This window comes from Polypterus senegalus, chromosome 12, assembly GCF_016835505.1.
Source record: "Polypterus senegalus isolate Bchr_013 chromosome 12, ASM1683550v1, whole genome shotgun sequence".
In the NCBI taxonomy this organism is placed as follows: Eukaryota; Metazoa; Chordata; class Cladistia; order Polypteriformes; family Polypteridae; genus Polypterus; species Polypterus senegalus.
This window is the reverse complement of record NC_053165.1, coordinates 118827498-118854148: the sequence shown is the minus strand read 5'-3', so window position 1 is coordinate 118854148 and position 26651 is coordinate 118827498. Positions and strand designations below refer to the sequence as shown.

General features: G+C 40.4%; 1 protein-coding gene across 3 annotated transcripts in view; it reads left to right on the top strand.

Moving 5' to 3' along the window:
* The window catches only part of st8sia2 (ST8 alpha-N-acetyl-neuraminide alpha-2,8-sialyltransferase 2), an 80416-nt gene that overhangs the window by 48871 nt on the left and 4894 nt on the right, over positions 1 to 26651 (top strand). For 2 of the 3 annotated variants that reach the window (XM_039773303.1, XM_039773302.1), the window contains 4 exons: positions 8484 to 8546; positions 12276 to 12407; positions 12727 to 12984; positions 19017 to 19310. In XM_039773303.1, coding sequence (XP_039629237.1) covers positions 8484 to 8546; positions 12276 to 12407; positions 12727 to 12984; positions 19017 to 19310 — 747 coding nt within the window. The remainder of the gene's footprint in view (positions 1 to 8483; positions 8547 to 12275; positions 12408 to 12726; positions 12985 to 19016; positions 19311 to 26651) is intronic. The other variant, XM_039773304.1, reaches the window with a different exon arrangement.

Here is a 26651-nt window from a genome sequence, read left to right as displayed (position 1 = left end):
CAAAACATTACCTGCCTTCTACCAGTATGTGGATTGTAACACCCGGGGAAATAGGACTATTGACCTACTGTATGCAAACTTTAAAGACACATACAGCGCCACCCCGCTGCCTACGCTTGGGAAAGCAGATCATAACCTGGTTCTGCTTCAGCCTCACTACAAAGCAAGAGTGAGGGAGCTACCTACAACCTCACTCTCATTCAGGAAGTGGTCCTCTGAGGCAGAGCAGGCTCTGAGAGACTGTTTTGGAACTACAGAGTGGGATATCCTGCAGGGATCACATGGTGAGAACATTGAGGAGGTTGACTGCACTACTGACTACATCAACTTCTGTATGGACATTTTAGTTCCAGTAAGAACAGTATATTGCTATGCTAACAACATGCCATGGATTACAAGTGACATCAAGGGCCTTTTGAACCAGAAGAAAAGGGCTTTTAAAGGCGGCGGTCAGCATGAGCTCAAGCAGTGCAGAAGGAACTCTGAGTCCAGCTCAGGGCGGCAAAGGAGCAGTACAGGAGTAAGCTGGAGCAGAAGTTGCAGAATAACAGCATGAAGGAAGTGTGGGATGGGATGAAGATCATTACTGGCTGCAGCTCAAAGCAGGGTGCCACCATCGAGAGAGATGTGGAGAGAGCAAACAAGATGAACAACTTCTTTAACAGGTTTGACCACCCTAACGCATTCTCACCTCAGAGTACTGCACCCCCCACCCATACTTCTGCTGATACCAGCATAGGAGAGAGTTTCCCCCAACCCACAATTACAGCAGCCCAGGTAAGCAGAGAGCTGAGGAGACTTCGTGCCAGCAAAACAGTGGGTACAGATTGAGTATCGTCACGTCTGCTGAAGGCCTGTGTGTTGGAGCTGGGGAGTCCTCTACAGCGCATCTTCAACCTGAGCTTGGAACAGGGGAGAGTCCCGAGGCTTTGGAAAACATCTTGCATCACCCCAGTCCCAAAGGTATCACGTCCTGGTGAGCTGAATGACTTCAGGCCTGTCACCCTGACGTCACATGTGATGAAAACCATGGAGTGGCTGCTGCTTCACCACCTGAGGCCACAGGTCCGTCACGCCCTCGACCCTCTGCAGTTCACATACCAGGAGAAGGTGGGAGCGGAGGATGCCATCATGTATATGCTACACTGATACCTCTCCCATTGGACAGAGGCAGTGGTGCAGTAAGAATTATGTTTCTGAACTTCTCTAGCGCCTTCAACACCATCCAATCTCTGCTCCTTAGGAACAAGCTGACAGAGATGGGAGTAGATTCATACCTGGTGACATGGATCATGGACTATCTTACAGACAGACCTCAGTATGTGCGTCTCGGGAACTGCAGGTCTGACATTGTGGTCAGCAGCACAGGAGCGCTGCAGGGGACTGTACTTTCTCCGGTCCTGTTCAGCCTATACACAGCCAATACAACTCGGGGTCCTGCCACGTGCAAAAGTTCGTGACAACACTGCTATTGTGGGCTGCATCAGGAGTGGGCAGGAGGAGGAGTATAGGAACCTAATCAAGGACTTTGTTAAATGGTGTGACTCTAACCACCTACAACTGAACACCAGCAAAACCAAGGAGCTGGTGGTGGATTTTATGAGGCCCAGGCCCCTCATGGACCCCGTGATCATCAGAGATGACTGTGTGCAGAGGGTGCAGACCTATAAATACCTGGGAGTGCAGCTGGATAATAAATTGGACTGGACTGCCAATACTGATGCTCTGTGCAAGAGAGGACAGATTCGACTATACTTCCTTAGAAGGCTGGCGTCCTTCAACATCTGCAATAAGATGCTGCAGATGTTCTATCAGACGGTTGTGGTGAACACCCTCACAGACTGAGGAGATGGTTCCTCCCTCATACTATGCGACTCTTCAGTTCCACCCAGGGGGTTAAACGTTAACATTATACAAAGTTATTGTCTTTTATACATGCATTTTTATCACTCTTGAATTTAATATTGTTTTTTATCAGTATACTGCTGCTGGAGTATGTGAATTTCCCCTTGGGATTAATAAAGTATCTATCTATCTATCTATCTATCTATCTATCTATCTATCTATCTATCTAAAAATGTATTTGTAAAGTGGCAGAAGGTGAAAGATACAGTAGAAAGGAAGGAAAGCTGGAAATGATGAAATACAGACATGAGTGACAAAGTCAACTGTAACACTGAAAAACTTCAAGTGCTTTGCAGATAAAGAATATGATTTCACAATGAAAAAAATAAGTCAGATGAAGGGTTAAATGGAGGTCTTGCCTAATACAAAATGCAGATGGCAATAAAAAATGCCTTTTTTACTCATTCATCAAAATCCATCTACACCATCAGATCTTTAGAGTTGAAGTGTCAAAGAATTTTCTGAAACATAGAAATGTGCCATCTGGGCTTTTAAAAAACAAACTTGATTTGCATACCCAGATGAATAATGAAGACCCGCTCATATGCCTCCCTGATGGAGACACAGGTGCTTGCCATGTTTAGGCTGATGAGCTGATTTCAAGGCCAGCTGTAAACGGATTGAATGATGGATTGCAAACATGTTTGCGCGTAGGGGAGACTGCTGCAGAGCAGTCATTTATTTTTTCAGCAGATGTGATAAGCAAAACTTATAGATAATGGCAATTAGCAAACAAATTACGCGTTCTGCATCACAGTTTGAGTGATTTAGATCTCTGTCGACATGCCAAACACACAGAGAAGTAAGCAGTATTAGTATGTGTTAAAGACATGAGGGCTTCTCATACCAAGAGGACATATCATGCTGCCTGAGTCACTTAAGTAGATGGGTTTTCTAATGTTGTATTCCATGAAGAGGCACTGCATGAAATGCAAATTCAATTGCAAAGTCAATGTTATACCATTGCTATGGAGAGTTAGTAATAGTGACAAATAGAACTGTAATGGTCTCCATCACTATAAACACCCCACCCTATGGATCAGAAGGTTAACTTCAAACCTTTGAATTTCATTCCTTGATTACCTATGACAACACAACACAAAATATACAAATATGTGTATAATGTCTAAAACAGTGTATTAAATGTGGAATGGAGAGTAAATGCAGTGAAGACTGGTGCTTCTAGTAGCAGGTTTTATTATCATTAGTGCGCTGTTGCTTTCATAAGGATTTTATTTTTCACTATCTTAAGAAATTAACCCCATCTGCTATTCCGTTATTCAGAGTCACTGGTAGGTATTGTGATCAAAGTGTTAGAATTCTTTTAAGGGGCAATTTTTGACCTCACTGATTGAAATCTAGGAGTGTAAGATTATAAACAGGGTAATTTTGCAAAATACACAAAATAAAATTTGCCTCATCAAAATAGATAAAGCATCTTACTTAGCCTCATCAATAGAGGACAAAAATTATATATTAAACAGTATATAGATTCAGTGTCCTTTTATTTCTTTGTTAAAAAAGCATCAAGACATAAGAAATAAGCAACATATTGGTTCAATATGTTGACAATATATTTAATATATGTCAGTACAAGTTAAAATATTAAAGACTAAGGGTAAGTTTGCTACAGTTAAAGATAGAGCAGACCTTCTATAGCTAATTTTGTGAGGGCTAGACGTGATGCTCAAAAGAGAATACATATCTACGGACAACCCCTTTAAAAGTGTGTAATGAATAGCAGCAAAAACTCACCCCACAGGGCTTTCTCCAAACCTCCGCCCACCCCCAATACTTCTAGTTAATGCATTTTAAACTGCTGTCGGTGTTTCAGGGAGAGAGCAAAAGATACTGAACAAAAGATGCTGAAGGAAAATAAAAACCTAAAATCTGCTTCTATCCATTCAGGTGCTAGGTAGCACACGGTAGCTTAAACTTAATAATTTTGTAATGAGCGCTGCAACAACGGAGACAGACAGATACGTACACATAGATGTAGACCACCACAGCTACTGGGCTCTACACATTTAAGAAGTGTCTCTGTCTTTTACAATATCTTTCCATCATTTTGACTATTGTTTCACTATATGGAATATCAAAAGCAAGAGTTTAGATAAGCATTGTGGTTTATGGATATACAATGTGTTAAAATACAGTGTCTATTTTGTCATGGCATTTTTGCATTTCCAATTTGACAATAGTGTTAAATTTCTTTAGTTATTTAGACGTGCAGTCAGAAAGTGGATGCTGTGCAGCCTTCTCCCTAATTATCGTTAGGCATATTTGTTGATTTGGGTGTTTTGAGTACTAAAATCTACATGTCATATGGCTCTTCATTATCAGCTCTCTTAATACTAGAATTACCAAAGCCTACAAAAAAACTCACAATCCTGGACCACCTTAAATCTGTTCGCACCGCTCCATCAGCATCTTTTGTTTTGTAAATGTGTCGATAAGCACAAACACAAACAGCCTGCTATCCCATCCCCCCCACCGCCGCAGAAAGGGCAAAAATTTCATTGCATTTCACGTGTGTTCCATGTCTACAAAGATCTATGTAAGTGTAGGATGACAGGAAATGCAAGAAGTGTTGAACATAAGCCTAAAAGACAAACTTTTTTCATGTTTTAGTACTAATGACAAAATCTTGACATGAAGTGTATAATGTGTGAAACCAGAAGTCCAAATATCAAATAAACACTTTCAGAAAAGGTACAAATATAAAAGAACAAGTGTGTTTTTATTCAAGACTGTAACCGAAGAAAAAGAAATCAGGTTAGTGTACTTCATTGTCACGACTTCTTTGGTAGTACAGCGGTAAGAACTGCTGACTCATAATCAAGAAGTTGCGGGTTTAAGCCTTCCTGCATCTCAAAATAAACATTTTCAGTAGGAGCTGATCTTATTGTTACTACTATACAATAAAAACATACATTTAATTTGTGTCTGTAACAGCTGGTGTTAATGCACGGTACTTGTAAAGGTTAGCTTTTTTTGTTATTCAGTTTTATTCTGTCACATTTAGGGCTGTTCGATATAACGATATATATCGGATGACAATATGAAAACGTCTATCGCTGCACATTACGCTATCGTTTGTTTCGTGGTGTCGCAAAATAAACTGTTTACGGCAATATTTTTCATTGTTTTGATGGCCCCCCCGTGGATGCAGACACACTAGCATAGCTGATGAAGACGAGGCAACACCAGGTAGCTCCACACAGAAGGACCTTGTTCCTAAACGAGGGGCTACCTCTGTAGTATGGAGATGGTTTGGATTTGAAGAGTCTGACACGGACCAGAAAACGGTACTGTGCAAATTATGCTGCAAACCGATCGCTACCACAGACTCCAACACGAAAAACCTCTTCTACTACCTCCGCAAAAAGCACGTGAGCGAGCATGCAGAGAGTTTACAACTGAGAGGCAGGCCACGTAGGATATTACAGTTGTAAAGGTACTATTTAAACGAGCATGTTAAAAGCTTGGAAGATTAATTGCTACCAAAACAATTTGCGTAAGGCATAATTTTCCCTGCAGCGTTTGCTGTCAGCGTTAATCTTGTTAAAATTACGTTTACGCCACAACTGCATTAACACGGCAAATCTCCGTTAACGAGTTACCGCGGATCGCCCCGTGCTTGGGGCTGGACGACATCAACACGTTAGTGCCGTCCAGTCCACGCGCGGGCGATCAGCTGTAACTCATTAACGGAGATTTGCCTCACTCGATGTGCAAATTAACATTTTACTAGAATGTAGCCTAAAAATATTATATTTAATATTATATATTTAATATATTTTTGTCGTAAGCCTTATTGCTGCTGCAGTTTGAAGTACAATGTTTACATTTGGTTTTGACAGTTAATGTTAGACTTGTATTTATTTTGTTTAAAGGGTTTATTGGCCTTATATAGTTTAGTTGTTAGTGCTTTGATCCTTTTATATTTAATATATGTTGTGAGAGTTATTGCTGCTACAGTTCACATTTTGTTTATGTCAGGCATTTTATATAGCAGTATTTTATATTGGGCCTTTAGTAATTTGTTTTTGAAAAGTGTTTTATATTTGATACATTAACATTTTATGTTTACATTCTAAGTCAAACATTTGCTCAAATGTTCTAAATAAAAGAACAGAAATAATTACAAGTTGAGTACTTCTCATTTTTGATTTTTAATTTAAATGAAAAAAAAGGAGTGGTGATTATATAAACTATTCACTGAATACAAAGAAAATGTACTATATCGTGATATCGGGATATGAAATGAAATATCGGGATATAAGATTTTGGTCATATCGCACAGCCCTAGTCACATTCACAGTCACAATCACACTTGCCCAGATCTGACACTGCTGTTTTCAAATAAAGATGTGCTATAACAGAGGTGAACTCAGATGAGGACGAGGGTTCTACATCAGAGAAAGAGAACTGAATAAGAAATGTCCACTCACATATAAGAACAACGTAGCTGCACCAGGTTATGTTTATTTTTAAAGTTTCTGAGGCGCTCCATGGAACAGGCGACACACATTTATATGTCTAACAAGTTTTTTAGGAGACTTTTTGACTATAGACGTTCGTCATCATCAGTCCAGGTTAACAAGAACACCTCTTATCTTTGCTGTTCAAAATCACTATGCCTACTTTGAGCGCCGCCTTCATGAGGTTTAGTAATGTTACACTCAGAGAGCCGTCTAATAACTCCCACCCAGTTTTAAGCAAAATTCACTTGTGGTTGTCAGCAGACATATATATTGTACATCTGCCTTGAACAAGACTAATCTATAGCCTACAGGTATAAGCTAGTATACGGACTGAGTATACTGGACAAGCTGACTGAGATGGGAGTAGACTCACACCTGGTGGCATGGATTGTGGACTATCATACAGACAGACTTCAGTATGTGCGTCTTGGGAACTGCAGGTCTGACATTGTGGTCAGCAACACAGGAGCGCCGCAGGGGACTGTACTTTCTCCGGTCCTGTTCAGCCTATATACATCAGACTTCCAATACGATTCAGAGTCCTGCCATGTGCAAAAGTTCGCTGATGACACTTCTATTGTGGGCTGCATCAGGTGTGGGCAGGAGGAGGAGTATAGGAACCTAATCAAAGACTTTGTTAAATGGTGTGACTCAAACCACTTACACCTGAACACCAGCAAGACCAAGGAACAGGTAATGGATTTTAGGAGGCCCAGACCCCTCATGGACCCTGTGATCATCAAAGGAGACTGTGTGCAGAGAGTACAAACCTATAAATACCTGGGAGTGCAGCTGGATGACAAATTGGACTGGACTGCCAATACTGATGCTCTGTGTAAGAAAGGTCAGAGCCGACTATACTTTCTTAGAAGGTTGGCGTCCTTCAACATCTGCAGTAAGATGCTGCAGATTTTCTACCAGACAGTTGTGGCAAGTGCCGTCTTCTACGCGGTGGTGTGCTGGGGAGGCAGCATAAAGAAAGACATCTCACGCCTGGACAAACTGGTGAGGAAGGCAGGATCTATTGTAGGAATAAAGCTGGACAGTTTAACATCTGTAGCAGAGCGACGGGCACTAAGCAAACTCCTGTCAATCATGAAGAATCCACTGCATCTACTGCATCCACTGAAAAGTGTCATCTCCAGGCAGAGGAGTAGCTTCAGTGACAGACTTTTGTCGCTGTCTTGCTCCACTGACAGACTGAGGAGATCATTCCTCCCCCACACTATGCGACTCTTCAATTCCACCCGGGGGAGTAAATGCTAACATTATTCAAAGTTATTGTCTGTTTTTACATGCATTTTTATTACTCTTTAATTTAATATTGTTTTTATCAGTATGCTGCTGCTGGATTATGTGAATTTCCCCTTGGGATTAATAAAGTATCTATCTATCTATCTATCTATCTATCTATCTATCTATCTATCTATCTATCTACAGTCACTTGTTAGTAGAATTTTGTGTTATTTTACTACAAGGATTTATGTGAAAAATACTAAAACTGTAATTCGGTAATTCTGAATTTGCATTTTAAAGCAATGAACAATTGCAGAATGGGAGAGCCATATACATAGACAGGAATTAGATCAAAATGAACAATGCAGTAGTATTATATAGGCTGTGATCCTTTGTTTATATCTGCTCGGTTTCTTGTATTTTTTTTTCTTTAGATATTCTAGAAAGGAAAATGTAAGAGCAATAGATGTTATAGCCTTGAACATTGTGGTGCTCAAACAGGTTGTGATTCTATGCCAGTTATACTACTGTATGTCCCGAACACCCCTCCTCTAGCCCACATTAGAGGGAAGAGAGAGGATGTTTAGTTCACAGCCCAGTCACCTTGGTCAGACTGTCATCTTTTTTCAAGATGGCTTCCTCTGAATTGAATGATCAAAGCATAAGACACTCCTCATTAGAATAGTGTAATTCCCGCATTAAGTAGATCCATGTTGCTTTATGTTAGTGAAAAATGACACATGGAACACTCCCAGTGTCTGCAAGACATTTCTGTAATGCATGGAAGTTAATATTTTTCTTGTGCTGTTTTTAGTGTGAAAAAAACCTTTCAATATTTTTTTTTTTTTTTAACAGAAACCCCAAAAGCAGAGGTGCTAAGAAATCATCTTCTAGCAGCTTACAAGGCAAACAGAGCAGGTTTGAGGCAATTTATGTCCTTCTGTTTAAGTGCAACTTGATCTTTCTGACTTACTTTCTGTATAGTTTTTTGTGGCGTCAGATCGGTTCTATCACTGATCAGGGGTTTCATTTGCTTAAATAAACATAAATTAATATTATTGCATGTGCTTTTTTCTGAATACTTTTGCCTTTAATAGCAGGAATGGTAAACCTCCCAATTTATAGTGCCTTTAGTGTAAAATGTTCATATTCTTCTCATATTCACGTAGGTCTTCTTGCTCTTCTTTATAAATTGAAGTTCTGGAGTAGTTAGCATGTCACATTGAGGGAAAGCAATAAAACTGATATACTGATACAGTTCATAAGGGTTAAATTAAAAAATGGAAAGTCAAGCTTTCCTGTAGAATTTGTTTGCGGTCAATAGGGGTGGGAGGCTGAGCCCCCTTTAGAGCTTTGCTTCCTTCCAATGAGATTAAGTAATTTCCGTCAATACCATGGACATGCTGTATATTTTATCTGATGTATTAGTGTGGGGGTTTTGGGGTTCCAGTTAGCGGAGTGTTTACCCTGGAATAGTTGGTTACCATTGCCCAATGTATTGATAGTTTATTTTGATTCCAACACTCTGCCATTACAAAGTAGACATAGATATCCTTCTGACAGCAAAAAATTACATTAAAGAATCTTTAAGGTAGACACTTTGCAACGGATTACTTCAGTCTCAAAGCACCAACACCAGGATTATAATTCTTTTCATAGAGTCACACAAAAATAAAGAGGAAAGGAGAAAACAGTGTAACACTGTGATGAGATAGAGGTCCGTGGCGGCACAAGTTTTTAAAAACATATCGAGTTCCTTGGGTGCGGCCACGGGGTGCTCAGTGTGGAGGCAAGCAGATTGTTTAATTAGGTCAGTGGTCCTGCATTGGCACTCCGCAAATGGTAATTAGGTCTCCACACCCACATGTGTATAAAGAGGAGCTTGAGGGGGAAGGACAGAGAAAGGAAAGAATTTGAGCAAGTGTTATGGTGTATAAAATCTGTACATTTTGGTTTCCATTATATTTTGTTGAAGACAAGACAACAGATGAAATTAACAAATTAAAGCAGGTTTTCTTCCCTTACACCTTACTTTTATAACACTTGTTCATAGCTTTGTGCTAATTTGGTTTTATAGCCCGGGAAAGGATGCTGAGGTGATACCTCAGGCTATTGATGGATGGACATCTGGAACAACAATTTGCTTTATGGCCTAGGACAGGAAGAATTACTGATGCCTCCGAGTACATCAAAGGTTTTGTTGTGTGGGAAAACAGACAATGAATTAATTCATCAATCATTTGGACAGCCAGCCAATCAGGTGCATGTGTTGTGAAACCAAGGCTTGACATTTCATAATAAATATGCCTTGGTTTGGAAAGAAGAAGAGAGAAGCAAAGGGAGAAGAAAGAGAAGCAAAGGGAGAAGAAGAAAGAAGAAGAGGAACGGACGAAGACGGCCCTGGTCGTCAGAAAGGCATCATGAACATCGATTGCTAAATCAAATGCCTCCCTGGGACATTCATCCTTATCATCTGTAACTTTTTCGTAAGCTTTTTCTAAAGACTATATATATTCAGACTTTCCTATCACTACCTATTTTCTAGTATTCTTTGTTCTTGTGGTATTATTATTATTCTTGTAATAAATACCATGCTGCTTTTAACTTTCAATGCTTTGTCTTAATGTCTAGAGTGATTGAAGTAATAAGTTAGATTTCTTTGAGCACCTGGTGACAGCCGGATTTTTGCCATTATTTCTGTGCTGCAAGGTTTATATGGCTGAGAGTGAAGAGCGCTATACTCAACAGAAGGGACAGATACGATAAAGAAGGTATTCTTGGCTGATGAATGGCTTATAGTCAAGAGTGCTGAGTCTTTGTATGTTTAAATGTATTCTTGTAGACCAAAAGTAATATTTAGGTCTGAGATATCACTAAAACATCGTATTGTTGTTCGTGCCGAAAATAAGTAAGTCTCTTGAAGTGCTGAATGACAGGCTGTTATTCCTTTAGCACTTGGTTGGTTTAAAGTGCTAAGGGTTAATCAGCGTGTGTGTGTCATTCATGGAGCACTGTTGTGGTTAGGGTCTGTGTGTGTGTTCATCTTAAAGTGCAACAGTAGACCAACCCGATAACGAACTTGACGAGAACCCTTACGCTTGAGGAAACAGGTAAAGGGCAAGTGGAGGGAAATACTACGATAATACAGCAAGTAAGAGCAATGAGGTAATAGAAGAAATGGTAAAGAGCCAGTGCAGAGAGAAGGTGGCAAAGCGGTCAAAGGAAGCCGCTCAAAGCAGCTCCTGGGGTGGACCAGATTACTACTCACGTTTCGAGAGATCCTGCAGATGATGATGGATGAAGCAGGATGTGGGAGTCACTGCAGATAGTGAAGGAGGTGGTCAGGTGAGAGTGGCTTGTAGGCCACAGTCAGTAGGATCTCGAATCTGCTGATTATGCTCGGGCGATAGATGAATGGAAGGAGAAGAGTGAAAAAGAGCAGCACTGGAACAGAAGTTACAGATGGATTCTGGCTTACTTTTACCCTTGGTTTTTATTTGATTATTGATTTAGATTTTAACTGCTTCACTGAACACAGTTTTTAGGGATGAATTATGTATTGAAGAATTTGCACTGCACTTGTCAATGGATACTATGAATTATAAGAATAAAAGCATGTTACCGTTAGCAGCACTCTTGCTCGTTTTGTGTTCTTATTGCCCAGCTCATCTTGGAGATGATTAATGATGATCCCAGGTTCAAGGAGTATGGCAGCTGCAGCCAACCTTGAACATCACAAACACATTCATGTCAAGATCTATGTAAATGTAGGAACTGAGCAACCGGTCTGTTGAAAGCACAGCAGGGCTCCATCTGCTCATCTTTCATCTCTTCTGTCCATATATCCTTTTCCTAAGTAAGTCATCAGTGTTTACAGCTTCACTTCTTTCCTTGGACTGGAGCTGTAATTAAAAGGACTATGGTGGCCTTATCAAATACCACAACCCTCATTACCAGTATATTATTATACAAAGACAAAGCCAGAAAGTCCTGCCACCTGCACCATCTGTTCATCAATGCTCCCTCTGTTGAAGAAAAAAGACTTTGTTCTTGGAAAAGATGTAGGAACCATACAAAACATACTGGGTGTGAGAAGGATGATGGTCATGTACTCTCATAGCTGCCTGTCCAGTTTGCCATAAGCTAAGTCCTTCTGATACACAAATTGGGAATTCTATCTCATAGTGACCTGCTTTGCCAGTCCATAGACCAGATACCTTGAATTGAGGCTTAGTATATTTCATTAAACTTTCTTTCCCACCAGAGCCAAGGAATCTTCTTGGCCTTGCTTCAGACATTTTCCTCTAATCTCCTATTCCAGAACTTCCTTTCACAGTACATTGAGTCCAGTGTCTTTCTTCATCTCCTCCTGTAACACTTGGCAATATATTAAACACTTGCCAGTATATAGGCAGTCTTTTGTAAAAAAAAAATGCCTTATAGTTTTCTCCCCATTCTGTACCAGGTTACATATAACTGGTGTACCTGATAGATCATAAAGGCATTAATAAGAGCTGCACCCTAAAATTACATTGGTATATAGTCAACAGAGAGCAGAAGCTTTAGCTTGTCTAATATTTTGTTTCCTATAGAATTTCATCTCTGTGTGTGTCTCTCTCTCTCATTCTGTGTCTCTGATCTGCTTAGAGATGATGGCTACCAAGGAATCTCTTCAAAGCGGGATGCTATATTTGACAAAGATAAAGAAGATCAAGAGAAAAGCATTGTGCCAGTTGTTTCCGAGTGGAAGCTGAATAGAACCTTGTCTCTTAATATGAGGTACATTATCTATTACCTATAGCTCCTTTCATTGAGTGCTTGACCACATACACATGAAATAGTGCTAATATATGGCACCAATCAACAAAGACAGACCACATAGTTACTAAAAGAGAGCTACAGAGAGAAGTGATTTCAAAATGATGACCCCAACTGCTTGGAGACATCTTTGAAAAGAAACAAAGGTTTGTTTACTAAAGCGTCTGTGAGGTTTTAATAAACAAGACTTAATAACAGATATTGTCTCCAAGTATCATTCACCTCCAACTTATACACAGGAGCTCATTGTTTACTGTTGTCGTTTTTGCTTACTTTGCAGACGGAACATTTTGCGATTTTTGGATGCTGAACGGGACATTTCAGTTGTGAAGGGAAATCTGAAACCTGGAGACACAATCCATTATATATTTGACAGAGGAAGTACAATGAATATTTCGAAGAGCTTATACCAGCTAGTCCCAAAAGAATCTCCATTAAAGGGACAGCATTTTCAGAAGTGTGCCATTGTGGGAAACTCAGGAGTTTTATTGAACAGCGGATGTGGCAAAGAGATTGATACTCATGAGTTTGTGATCAGGTAATTCTTGTTTTTTTCTGTTTTACAATAAATATTAAATAAAAGTCTGCTAAAACACAATATTAAAACTGTAGATTGAGTGCACTTCTGTGTCATAGCTCCAGGAACTTTGACTCAATCCCTGGCTAAGTCACTTTCGGTGAAAATTGTGCACATTTTTCTGGAGGTTGTGCTAGGCTGCTCTAGTTTCATTCTACATCCTGACCAAACATGTCCATAAGCAGTGCAAGGCCTTCTCTGCTGGCTTAAAAAAATATCTGAATCATAAACTGATGTTAATTATATTTTGTCCATGAGTACTTATTAAATAATTCCAAATAGTCTGTCCGCTTCCTTTCATAGCTTTTCTGATGGTTGTGCTGCATCCAGACATGTATTTTCGTATTAAAGCATTTAACCAATCACATTTCAGCCAACATTTCAGGCCTTCACAATCTGTTCTACAGGCCCTCTAACATAAAATAAATGTCGATTAACCTGTTGCTTCAACCGATCAGATTTTGAGTTAGTGTTAGTAGGGCCCTCTAGCAGGCATACGGCAACGTAACCGTATTCAGACCCATTGATTGGATAGAAGCCGATATGAGGAACTCCACGGGGCCACTGAACACACCACAGGTGCTCCGAGCGCACGAAGAGGTCAAGCGCAAGATCCTCGCGCGCCCTACCACCAACTCCATGGCAGGATTCTGGACAATATTATTTGCCAGACACAGACCAGATTTCAAGACCACGAAAAACTGATGTTTGTCACGCTCCTCGACCCCCAGAAGTTTTGGGAATACAAGAAAAATTTTCCGCATGCAGCCCTCTTCAGTTTAACACAGAGCCACAGAGCACTTTTTGATCTGTCTCGGCTAAAAACAGAACTGACTGTAATGTATGCCATGGATGATTTTGCAGGAAACTCTTCCACTGATCTCCTTGACTTCCTTCATCAGAAAAATCTGAATGAGAGCATGGGGTAGCTGTTCACATTGATATATTTGGCGGTGACCATTCCCGTGTACACTGCTTCTGTCGAGCGGACATTTTCAGTCCTAAAGCGAATTAAAACTTATGCCAGAAATACGACAGGGCAGGTTCGACTTTCAGCATTAGTATTGATGGCAATAGAAAGGGACTTTTTGATGGAACTGAAGCACACGAATAATCTGTACGACAGAGTAATTGAACTGTTTTTGAGGAAAGAGAGGAGGATGGATTTTGTTTACAAATAATCCGAATTTTTGGTGAGTAAAATGTTGCGATTTTCCTAAATAATATTGCAAGTTTATGAGTTATTATTGATGTTTTTTATGTGTGTCACGGCTGTAGCTGCAGTAGAAAGGAACTTGTTAACCCCTGGTTTTTCTATTCAATAAAGGCATTTATTGTGGCTACAGGAGTTATCTATCTGCGATGCAACGGCTCTTTATACTGTATTTCTGCATATTAAGATGGTTTTTATAACCATAAATTAGTTTTTGAGGGGCGGGTTGATTCAAACGGAGCACTACTGAAGGCCTAGGTGTGAAATGCACAGTCTGCCACTGTCCATAAGTATATCCTGCACTGGACTGTGACTCCATCCAGGTTTAGTTCCTGCTTTGTGCCCAGTATTGACTGGATAGGCTTTTGCTCTCCTTTTCCCTGTAATGGAAAGAGTGGTTTAGAAGTGTAATAATTGAAATGACTACAAATGCTCTGGAGCTGGCACACTGTAAATGGGCAGATTGACTGTTTCTTCTATATTCAATTATTTGGAAAAATACAGTTTCCCTGTGAGTACAAAATTAACCTAAGCAAATGAATGAAAAGATTTGTTGGTTAATATTTTCAGTGCTGTCAAGACAGAACCACACAAGCACATACACAGTATCAACAACTCCTAATCTTTGCCACCCACTAAAGTTTCTATTGATAATCCCCCACGACATAGTGCCTTTAAAATTTATATTCAAGTTCATCATTATAATGGTGGACTACTCCCCTTTCAGTTGCCTTTTATTTGAGGACCGGAGGTCCATGTGTTCCTCTCGTATCACAATATACAGTCAGTCCTTAACTTTCGTGGGTGTTACATTCCTAGGTCAGGTCAGGTGAGGTTGAGGAGCATGCACTGGTACAGCGTGTTGCCACATCCACCATACAACGAAACAGCTCAGGATCCTGTTTGGCAACCTCCCAGGCAGGAATGCGGTCTAGTCCCACTCTCCGAAAATGACCTGCTGCAGTCAGTTGTTACGTGGGCATCCCCTTAGCCTGGCCCAGACTCTGTGACGATGCGGGTTATGCTCCACGCTCCCATCTTCCTTCTGGGAGCCCTTGAACCTGACACCGTTGGTAATGTCGCCGATGAGATAAGCAGTGAGGCACAATGAAGCAAGGGGATGGGGCAAAAAGTGCAAAGTGCTTTTATTTAAATCCAACAGTCAAAAACAAAGTGTCCAAATAAACAATGCAGTGCTTCACTGATCGTTAAATAAATACTCCAATGAAACAGTTGTAAAGTGGAGGTTAAAAAAACACAATAGAAAAAAACCCTTTTAAAAACAACAAGGTTAAAACAATGGCTGGAAGCTGTCCTTTTAAAGTCAACCCAGTGCCTTTCTACTGGTGACTACCCTGCTTCTCCCGTCCAGGCTATGCACCAGGGGAGCCACCCTACCTGCAGCTGACTTTCATTCTACCTTCTGATCTGGAGGCTTCCCGATCCCTGGATCCAGTTCAACACTCTTCAGACCGAGACTTGGCTTCCCCCCAACGGCCAGGACGCTCACGCTGGGGAATCCACCTTCAAAGTCTCCCGACTTCCTCTGTCTTCCGCAATGAGCCATCCTTCTTCCGGTCACTCCCGCTCTTCACAAAATGCTCAGTGGAACAATTACGGATGTGGACAACTCCTCACCTTTGCACTTAAGTGAGGCTCGTCCGCATCACAAATTCACCTGGGAACTGCTTCCGACCACAAATACCACGCCCCCTCTCAAAGCCTTTTTGACGTGAGCTGTGGACCTGCTATACCACAGCCTCTCGTAGCTGCAAACTTTGAGCCGGATAACCCTTAGGAAATCGTTCGAAGTGGCCATAGTGATGTAATTGATACTCCCTCACAATTCAGGTAATGTCCCTCATTTGGGACTCCATGAGTAACTACTCATTCAACTCAAAGTCAAACCAATGGTACCCAAGGATGCTCTGAAGAGACACAGTACCAAAGGAGTCCAGTCTTCATCTCAGGTCGCTGATTAGCGTCCATGCCTCGCAACCATATAGCAAGACAGGAGGCACCAGGACTGTAAAGACTTGGACCTTTGACCTTTTGCACAGATATCAGGAGCAACACATTCTTTCCAGCAACCTCATGACCCCCCCATGCTCTCCTAATCCATCTACTTACTTCATAGGAAGAGTCACCAGAGACATGAATGTCACTGCCAAGGTAAGTAAACTTCTCAACAAGGTCGACACTCTCTCCACAGACAGACACATTGCTGATGGCTCTGTCCAAGTGGTCATTAAAGGCCTGGGTCTTGGTTTTTATCCAGGACACTCGCAAGCCCAGACACTCAGACTCCTCACTCAGTCTCTCGAGAGCCCCAAATAGAGCCTCCATTGACTCTGAAGGTCACAGTATTGTCAGCAAAGTCAAGATCAGTGAATCTCTCTTCACTAATAGATGCCCCACAGCTGTTGAACCCCACGACCTTGTCCAACACCCAGTCTATGCAAGCACTGAACAGAGTATGAGCAACAACACACCCCTGACAAACCCCACAATCAATTGGGAAAAACAAGGAGGTTCTGCCTCCACTCTGCACAGCACTTACAGTACCAGTGTACAGGCTGACCATGATATCCAGCAACACTGGGGGGATCCTGCAAAGTCTCAGGATGTCCCACAGGGCAGCTCGATCAACTGAATCAAACACTTTACGAAAATCAACAAAGGCTGTAAAGAAAGTCTTCTGATATTCACATTTGTGCTCAATTCCGAGGAAATGATGCAAAAGTTGAAAACACGAATGTTAATACATTGAGCCTATGGGAAATAGGAGGTGAGGTTATTGTGACCAGCAAAAACTTTAATCTTTCACTAGGGCTTGCTGAAATTACACTTCTGCATTGAAATTTTTATAACAAAACACTATTTTTGATAATAGGCACTTTTCATATCACAGTAACCATGAAATAACCCATAGAATTCAGCACAAAAAATATAATTGGCAATATGCAGAAAACATTTTTTCTAGCTATTCGTTTACTAAAATTGTGACTTTTTCTGCTAATATCTGAATTAAAAAAACTTAAGTCACTGCTGTCAGAAGACACAGAGACTGACATCACCTCCAACACCTCATTCATGGCTAGCACTGGAAATCGTGAATGATTAACCAGCTTGAAATGATCCATCAGTGACATCTGCTTTGTGCGCTTCTTGGCCTAAAGATCTAAGCATATGTGAACATAACGAGCAAGCTGTTGCTTAACCTTGAGGCTGTGATAGATAATGGGACATGGGACTGGCAACCTAGAAGTCACTACTCAGGTGGTTGATTTGTTAATGTCAAATTTGCAGCCAACAGCGATGGCATGAAGTTTATCTAACACCTTTACTTTCTCACTAAGCCAAATCACTGACTTTGCACACTTGGTCTCTGAGCCCGAAGGATGTACATTATGCTTTGGGGGCAAAACTGCCACACAAAACTATATATTTTAAGCAAAACAATAAAAGTATGCAATAATAGATGGAGAGCGCTTTACTGTACATCAGTAGGGTGAACAAGACCAGTGAGGCATCTAGTAGGATTGCAGCCGCTCCTCAAACTTGTGCACATCATGCCTCTCATTTTTTTCTTTACTGTGCATAGCCATGAACTCATAAATGTGTGAGGTTGCTAGCATGAAAATAGAAAAGATATTACAAAAAATTGTGTGCATACTTGAAGCCTTAAATGTTAAACGTATAAATATTGAGGATTGACTATAATTAAATATTCTGACAGTTTTAGTAGGTACTGCTATAATGTGTTTGTACATATTTTTCAGACTGAAACATTTTTTAACAAATAATAGATGTACCACTAATTTATTCAATATACATTCATGCCTCTTTTAAAATGCTTGCTAATGCCCTTATATTCAAATGGATTTGATAGCAGGTATTCACCTTCTTTAAACTGATAAAAGTACAGGTTCTTTCTCACTCACTTGCTCATGTTGCCAACAAGCAAACACAGCTTCCTCCTATCCCACCTTCATGTTTGCATCAACTCACCAGACAGGCTGAACAACACAGCACTCTGGGTAATATTCTTGGTTCACTTATTATACACACTTCACATTTTAAGACACTTCTTCACTAATGGAAAATCCCATTTCCCATTTCTTTTTGAATGTTTTGTGTTTTACATTTTAATGTGTTTGTAAGTTTTCCCGTAAGTTTTATCATATCTTTAAAAACGGTTTTCTTGAAATCCATACGGTTCATCCAATATGTCTTATTAACTGATATATCGGCCACTCCTACAAGACACCCAAATAATAGCTGTTTCCTCCAGCATTCTGAAATCCAACCATCCCTGTAAGCTATGCTACTACAGAGTTTGAAGACAACTACACATACTTCAACCACAGCAGTGACTCTGACCCCATCAGAAGTTTCCAACACTCCCTACTGTGTGATGGACTTGGCTGCCTGTTTCACGAAATTCTCACAATGCTTGTTTTATCCCTGTTAGCATGAACTCTTGACCACTCTAAATGGTTTTCCATAAATTTATCCAGCTATAGAAAATGTCATTCTCTATGGCCCACCCAAACACTTCCCTTACCAAGGCTTTTGCTTCCACCACTCGCATAACATCAGTATTTATTATTTTCTATTTCTTTTCTGTAATTTTGGAGACCCTTCTGGTAACAGAACATTAAATCTACAAATCTCTTACCCGAGAATATCAAGACCTCAGTCTGGTTGCAAGCAAGCACCCATGACTGGGTGAATTTTTCCAAACAGCTAAATGATGTTTCCCGTTCTATTTCTTCAGGTGCAACCTTGCTCCTGTGCAGGAGTTTGCAAGTGACGTTGGTATACGAACAAATTTAGTGACAATGAACCCTTCTGTGGTCCAGCGGGCTTTTGAAGATCTTGCCAACGACACATGGAAGGACCGCTTGCTGCAGCGTCTCCAGAATCTGAATGGCAGTATCCTGTGGATTCCTGCTTTCATGGCAAAAGGTGGAGAGCAACGAGTTGAACTGGTCAACAGCCTGATTCTCAAACATCAAATCAATGTGCAAACTGCCTATCCATCTCTGAGGCTACTTTATGCAGTCAGAGGGTATGTCCATTGAACAAAGATTTGTTGGGTTTACAATGCAATTTTTTTAGATTCAAGGACATATTTGGAGGTAAGGTTGGAGATAAATGTGTACAAGTGGTAGGTACTTTGCAAATTACAGCACCAGGGGGCTTTTAAGTTTGGTGTATTATTCCAGAAAAAACTATTAAGTCAGAATCTGCCCTATGCCTTTCAGCTCTAATTAGCTCCTTTTTACATTAGCCTCATATAACCCTGAACAACCATATTTTCCTTGTAAGGGGTTTTCAGATTGGCCTTGATCTATAACAGTGGACTCAGAAAGTATTCAGACCTCTTCATTTTCTGCACATGCTGTTGTGTTGTGGATTTCATTTCAAATTATTTACACTCAATAACCCATAATGATAAAATGAAAACATGTTTTCAGAAAGGTTTGCAAATATGCTGGAAATCAAAAACTGAAATCTCTCATTTGGATAAGTATACAGACCTTTTGCTGTGGCACTACAAACTACGGTCAAATGCATCCTGTTTGCTTTAATTCTTTTTGAGATGTGTCAAGAACTTGATTGGAGTCCCCCTCTGGCAAATTGAATTTGCGTGGATATTTAGAAAGGCACACACAAGTGTATATTAGGTTCCACAATTCACACTGCAAGTCAGGAAAAAAACTAATCCATGATGGCCAAGGAATTGTCTGTGGTAAGGCATAGATCAGGGCAAGGGTATAAATCTAGGTCTAAATTATTGAATGTTTCCAGGAGCACCATGCCCTTGATAATTTTAAAATGGAGGAAGTTTTGAACCACCAGGACTGTTCCTTGAGTTGGCCTTCTGGCCAGACTGAGTAAGAAGGCAAGAAGGGTCTTGGTCATTTAGGTGAAAAGAGCCCAATGGTCAGTCTAACAGAGCACCAGTAGTTCTCTACTGAGACGGGAGAACCTATCGATGAGAAAGCCATCTCAGCGGCACTCCAAAAATCAGGCATTTATGGCTAGACAGAAGCCATTCTGGAGTAAAAGGCATATGGCAGTCCGCTTGGACAACACCGAGCATGAGGAAAAAGATTATCTGGTCTAATAAGACAAAAAAATGAACTCCTTGGACAAATCTTCAAGTACTACATATGACAAAGACCAGACACTGCTTGTCACCTGCCTAATACCAACCCAATGGTAAAGCACTGTCATGCTATGGTTGATGCTTCTCAGCTGAAGAGACAGGGAGACTGGTCAGGTTTGTAGGGAAGGATGAACACAGCTAAATCCAGACAGGTCCTTGAAGAAAACCTGCTCCAGAGTGTATGCAGCTTCAGACTGGGATGACTGTTCACCTTCCTACACAAAAATGAAATGAACCGTAGATCCAAGGCACTGCTGGAGTGGCTTTAGCACAAGCCCAGACCTAAAAATCTTAGAACATCTACTGTATAGGGACCCCTGAAGATGGCTGTATACAGATGTTTCCTATCAAATCTAACAGAGCTTGAGAGGATCTGCCAGGAAGAATGAGATAACTTACCAAATCCAGATGTGCAAACCTTGTAAAGTTTTGCCCAAGAAGACTCAAAGCTGTAATTGCTACCAAAGGGGCTTCTACAAAGTACTCAGTACTTACATGAACAAGACATTTTGGTTTTTGATTTTTAATGAATTTGAAACCCTTTCAGAAAACATGTTTTTACATTGTTGTTATGGGTGGTTGAGTGTAGATTGATAGTTAAAAATGGCAAATCTGTCCACTTAAACTTACATCTACGACACAATAAAGTGTGCAGAAGTCGAAGGGGGCTGAATACTTTTTGAATCCACTGTACATATCTGCACCTCCATTTCTTCAAGATTAGAAATTATTCAGATGTGTTTCTTATCCAATCTGGAATGATCACACTTCTTTTTCCTTGAATACTTTTCTGATTCTTTGGAAAGAAGTGTAGACATCACCACATCAGGGATGAGTCTGAGTTCTTCCTTTAATATTATGAGGGATCTTTTAAGTGGCCCCCTTCAGTGGACATCATTTGTCCATTGATTGTTATGGTTGGTAAAGCACATGCAGATTTTCTGGCAGCCTCCCAACTGAAACTAGGTTGAAGCCATGTCTGATTTATGATGTCTCATGCTTATAGCCTTGCAGTTTATAGAGATATTAACAAATCCCAGGACTCCTTTGCATATTTTGTAAAACATAAGCGTCTCCACACTTTTATACTGTGTCTTCTTGGCCTAAAGCTGGTGCAGATGGGCATTTGCTTCTTGGGAGTCTGTTAGCACTAAACTTCTAGGATATAAAATGTTGTACGTTGTAGAGCGAGGAGATTGCACATCAGCTTTAACTAGCTTAATACCATCTGCTCCTGACTTTTGTTGAAATCTTTTGTGTAAATGTCAAGCTTATCTGTCTGCTAAAGGAATGCAAATACCGATAGTAATACTAAAGTTCACTGTAGTAGCAGTAACCCAGTTCGATACCTTAGTAGATCTCTGATGATGCATATACTGTATCTACTCTTGATGGACTTTCCTCCCGCATGAATGATTCTACAGTCAATCTGGATTTGCTTTCTTTAACACGTCTGCTTTCCAGATTCACGCATTCCTGTGCTCTTCTACTTAAATCTTGCAACATATCTCCACCCCAGACCACAAAGTAATAAATAACTGCTACAGCCTGACCACAAACCAAACCTCAGTAGTGCTAATTCCAATGTGTCTTAAAGAGGTATTTGAAGCAGTAAAAGGCATCCTGTGGGAAAGTGCAACTGAATTTGAAAAGCAGAAATTAAATGGAGACACTTTACTAAGAGTTACCACAGGTCTCGGCAGAGCTACTCCTCTCATTCATTTAAAACCAAACACAAAGAAATCCTTAGTTGAGGAAAGGGTGGGTCAGGGGGAAGCTGGAAACTAAACCCATCCATCCCATAGGGCTATGACAGTTGAGTCAAAAACATTTTTCTAAATATCTTCTTACATTAATTTATAATGCTTGAAATTTTTCATTGTAGCATTTTGTAAATGATAACTCCATCCACTTTCAGAGGCTGTTTATTCACAGTTACACAATTAGCCTGTAAGGAACAGCATTGTGAGAACCCAACTGAGAACATTTAATGGGTTCATATACTATTACCCTTGAAGATTAACACACACACAGATACGCACACATCTACATAGTGACCCTATTTAGACAAAGTTTTATGTTGTGTCAATTGCCAGTCACTCTGCAATATTCCACATTGGACACAGCTACACATGTATACATACAGAAATCCCAGCCAGATAAAGTCTTAGTGGTGCCAGTTACCACTCACTCCTCATTATTCTGCATATAATTCTCAATAGAGGGATTCACTGTCAGCAGTTGTAACAAACATGCGGTTGTTGTTGCAGCACACATAACACTTCAACTATTTTGCTTTATTTTTTATTATTTTTGGTATTTGATACACTGTATTAATCCCTGCGGGGAAGTTGTCTTTTCACATGACCATGCCTCTTACTAATCAAACTATGCCTTGCTTTTACCACAGTTGTTCAGATTAATTGTGGAGGAGCGACCTCTATAACCTTGATAAACCCTGTGAATGAGAAACCAGCTATCTAAATCACACTCTAGATGAAAGACAAAGTATAGAAAATATAAAAATCAATGTGGTATTTATTAACATATAACAATACCAAACCTTTTTATATAATACGCTACCATGGCTGTTCAATTGTCTGTCCAGGATTTTAAATCACCTGTAGCTCGCAAACCGTTTAAACTATTAACCTGAAATTTAGTACACATATACTACATGATGTATGCTATCCGCTTTTGGGGTGAGAATTGACCTCCAAGGCTATTCCTATTTTTATTTTTTTTATTGTAGAATCAACTCTCGGCAGCGGCCAGCAGGGCGGCCATGTGGCACATGTGTATGGGCACCATCCTTATTCCTACCACCTTTGCCATCACTTCCCCTACCTCTTTATATCTTAAATCATTCTTGAGGCAGATTGAAGACTTAAATGTCAGCTTAAGTGACCCCCCTAGGGTCCCCCTTAGGGTTTTCACAACTGGCATAACACTAGTTGTAGAATCTTTATGCAGCATTTCACTTTTTGTGTTACCTTTGTGTGTAAAAAGTGTTTAAGAGAGGTTCACACTGCTGATTTGTTAAGTGTGTATTTAGATATCAGCAATAGAGCTGTTTTAGCAAAGGATAGGCATTTCTGCTACTTAGGTGACATGATGAATGCAGACAGAGCAGTGATAGCAAGGGTGAGAGGTGTGTGGAAGAATTTCTTGGGAACAATCGCACCTCTAAAGGAATCTTTCTATAATTAAAAGTTATGAGAGTTGTTTGAAGAGTAATATGTGCTATAGGAGTGAGACGTGGCTGGTGAAGGAGGAACATGAAGCAAACCTGTAAAGAGTGGAGATGAGATGTGTGAAGTGTCACGAAGTGAAAGAAGAATAAATGTTTAGTTGATTGACAGACTTGGTGTGGAGGTGATATACCTGTATGTTGGGCTAAGCAGAAATATTCTTAGGGTAATGATTGAATAAGTACACCAAAATAGGCCAGAAGGGATGAGGCTGAAGAGGATGTGGTTGGAGGAGGTGTGAGATGACATCCCAAAGATGCCAAGGACTATGGAGAGTGGAGGAAAAAGACTGGGTGCCATTGGCTAACCTGTGTAAACCTGGAAAATGACTGTTAAACTAGTGATTATGATTATGATAACGATGATGATGATGATGTAGGATTCATAAGTATTTGTAGAAAATATTTATAAAAGCAGGAGTCGAAGTCCTGTTGTGAAATGACTTATCACGCGCAGTTCTTTAAAAATGTTTTTACATAATATGTTGTGCTCGTTATTTGCATTCCCTCACACTTACTTCATTGTCACATTCATAAGTGAACTGATGGATGTTTATTGGTGACATTATACTGACCAATGTATATGACTATGTCCGTTCATCAACTGGCATCCCGTCTGGGACTAGCACCTTTCTTGTGTGTTTTGCAACCTCAGTATTTTATAGATTTTAAAGATCAATTTTTGCTATTGGTATTTCTCTAGCCTGGTAGAATTCCACAGATGTTGCTAGAAATATTGGCCTTTGGAAAGGGGCCAGGAGATGAAACACCATCAAAATTATCAAGCAAAGTTTGTACCACCAGATCAGAAAGGCCTGTTTAAATAAATTTTAAAATCAAAAATTATAAGGACTGAAATGTACATTCTTCAAAGCTCTAAATGGGTAAGAAAAAATCAGAAAAACATAACAGCAAGGTCAGAAGAATTTAAATGTAAATTAATTCATAATAATGTCATGTTATTCAGATTGTAAAAAGTCACTAGCAGTGAAAATCAGCAAGCACACTAGAGCTTTAGAGAGATAGTGTGCACCCCTAAGGTGGCGCGGGAGGAGATTCCAGACCAGACAGGTAGGAATAGGTGGGTCACGGTCGCAAGGCGTAAGGTAAAGGGTGCACACTGTCCGGGGGCATCAACCCCAGAATTAGAAGTGTCTAACCGTTATCATGTCCTGGCGGAGCTGGACGGTGACTCTGATAATTCTGAGGTGGTAGGCAGGGTTGAGGAGCCCCAACGGGCCACCTCAAAACCAGTTCCCAAAAAGAGAGAGGTAGTGATAGTTGGGGACTCAATCATTAGGGGGATTGAAGCGCAGGTGTGCTCCAGAGAGAGAGAGTCTCGTACGGTGTGTTGCCTTCCGGGAGCACAGGTGGGAGACCTCCCTGGAAGGGTGGATAGGCTCTTGGCCAGAGCGAGGGTGGATCCAGTTGTCATTGTCCACGTTGGAACAAATGACATACATAAGGGTAGTCTGTCAGTTCTGCGATCCAAATTCAAAGAGTTAGGTACCAAGCTGAGGAGCAGAACTGACAAGGTAGTCTTCTCCGAAGTTCTGCCTGTGCCACGCGCCAGTCCAGGTAAGATTGAGGAGATTAGAAGGCTTAACGCGTGGCTCAAATCTTGGTGCAGGGTAGAAGGGTATAGGTTTATGGGGCATTGGGACTCCTTTTGGAACAGATGGGACCTGTTCCGCCGTGACGGGTTACATCTGAACGGAGGGGCACCAATGTATTGGGGAGGCGTATGTGTAGGCTAGTCGAGGATTGTTTAAACTAGGGAATGGGGGCAGGGAGTTTAGGACAGGCCAGATTTAGATCTATACATGGAAGAACAAACAATGGTGTAGAAATAAAAATGCATAGTAATGTAAATTTTAAGCAAACACGTAAAGATAGAAGGATTAACACATTAAAAATAGCTTGCCTTAATGCTAGAAGTATCAAAAATAAGGTAAGTGAGTTGGAGTTGTATGTAGCAGAGCACAATTATGATATTATAGCAATAACGGAAACCTGGCTAAATAACAAAGATGGGGATGAGTGTAACATAGAGGGATACACATTTTTTAGGAAGGATAGACAGAACAGAAAAGGAGGTGGGGTTGCTGTTTATGCCAAACAGGAATTAAATGTAAGTCATCTTCAGTTGGATGATGAGCCCCATCTTAGTGAGGACATGTGGCTTCGCCTGGAAAATATTAGGGAAAAGGTCTCATTTTAGGAGTGTGTTATAGACCACCCAATTCAGACAGTAATTTCAACACACATCTTTTAGTAATATCAAAAGGCAAGTTTACAGGGGATATTATAGTCATGGGGACTTTAATTATCCAAATATTAACTGGGATAACCTTACAGATGGAGGAGCACAAGAGCAGGAGTTTTAGAAGTAATCGCGACTGTTTTTAACACAGCATGTTAAAGCACCAACAAGGGGTGAAGCCTATCTGGATTTAGTATTCTGTAATAATCAGGATAGAATTGAGGGTGTAGAGGTGATTGAACCACTAGGGTCAAGTGACCATAATGTAATACAATTCTCAGTATTTTGTAAGAGTACAGATGCAAAGACTAAAATTGTTAAGTTGAACTTTAGTAGGGCTAATTTTGAGCAGATGCGACAAAGTCTAAGTAGGATAGACTGGGATAAGCTTTTAAATGTGGAGACAGTCGAGGAGCAGTGGAACAGGTTTAAAAATGTTTTACATGTAATGCAGGACAGATACATACCTAAATTTGGAAGTAATAGGAAACTAAAAAAATCTCCACGATGGATTAATAAAGATTTAAAAAGAAGTTGCAAAGGAAAAACTGCTGTATAAGGCATATAAGACTAATGACTGCAAAGAGAACCGTAGCGTATGAGAAATGAGGGCAACCATTAAGAAGGATATCAGAGAGGCTAAAAGACAGTTGGAGAGGAATATAGCAGATAAGGCGAAAGAAGACCCCAAGAGATTCTTTCAGTATTTTAGTAGTAAAAGAAC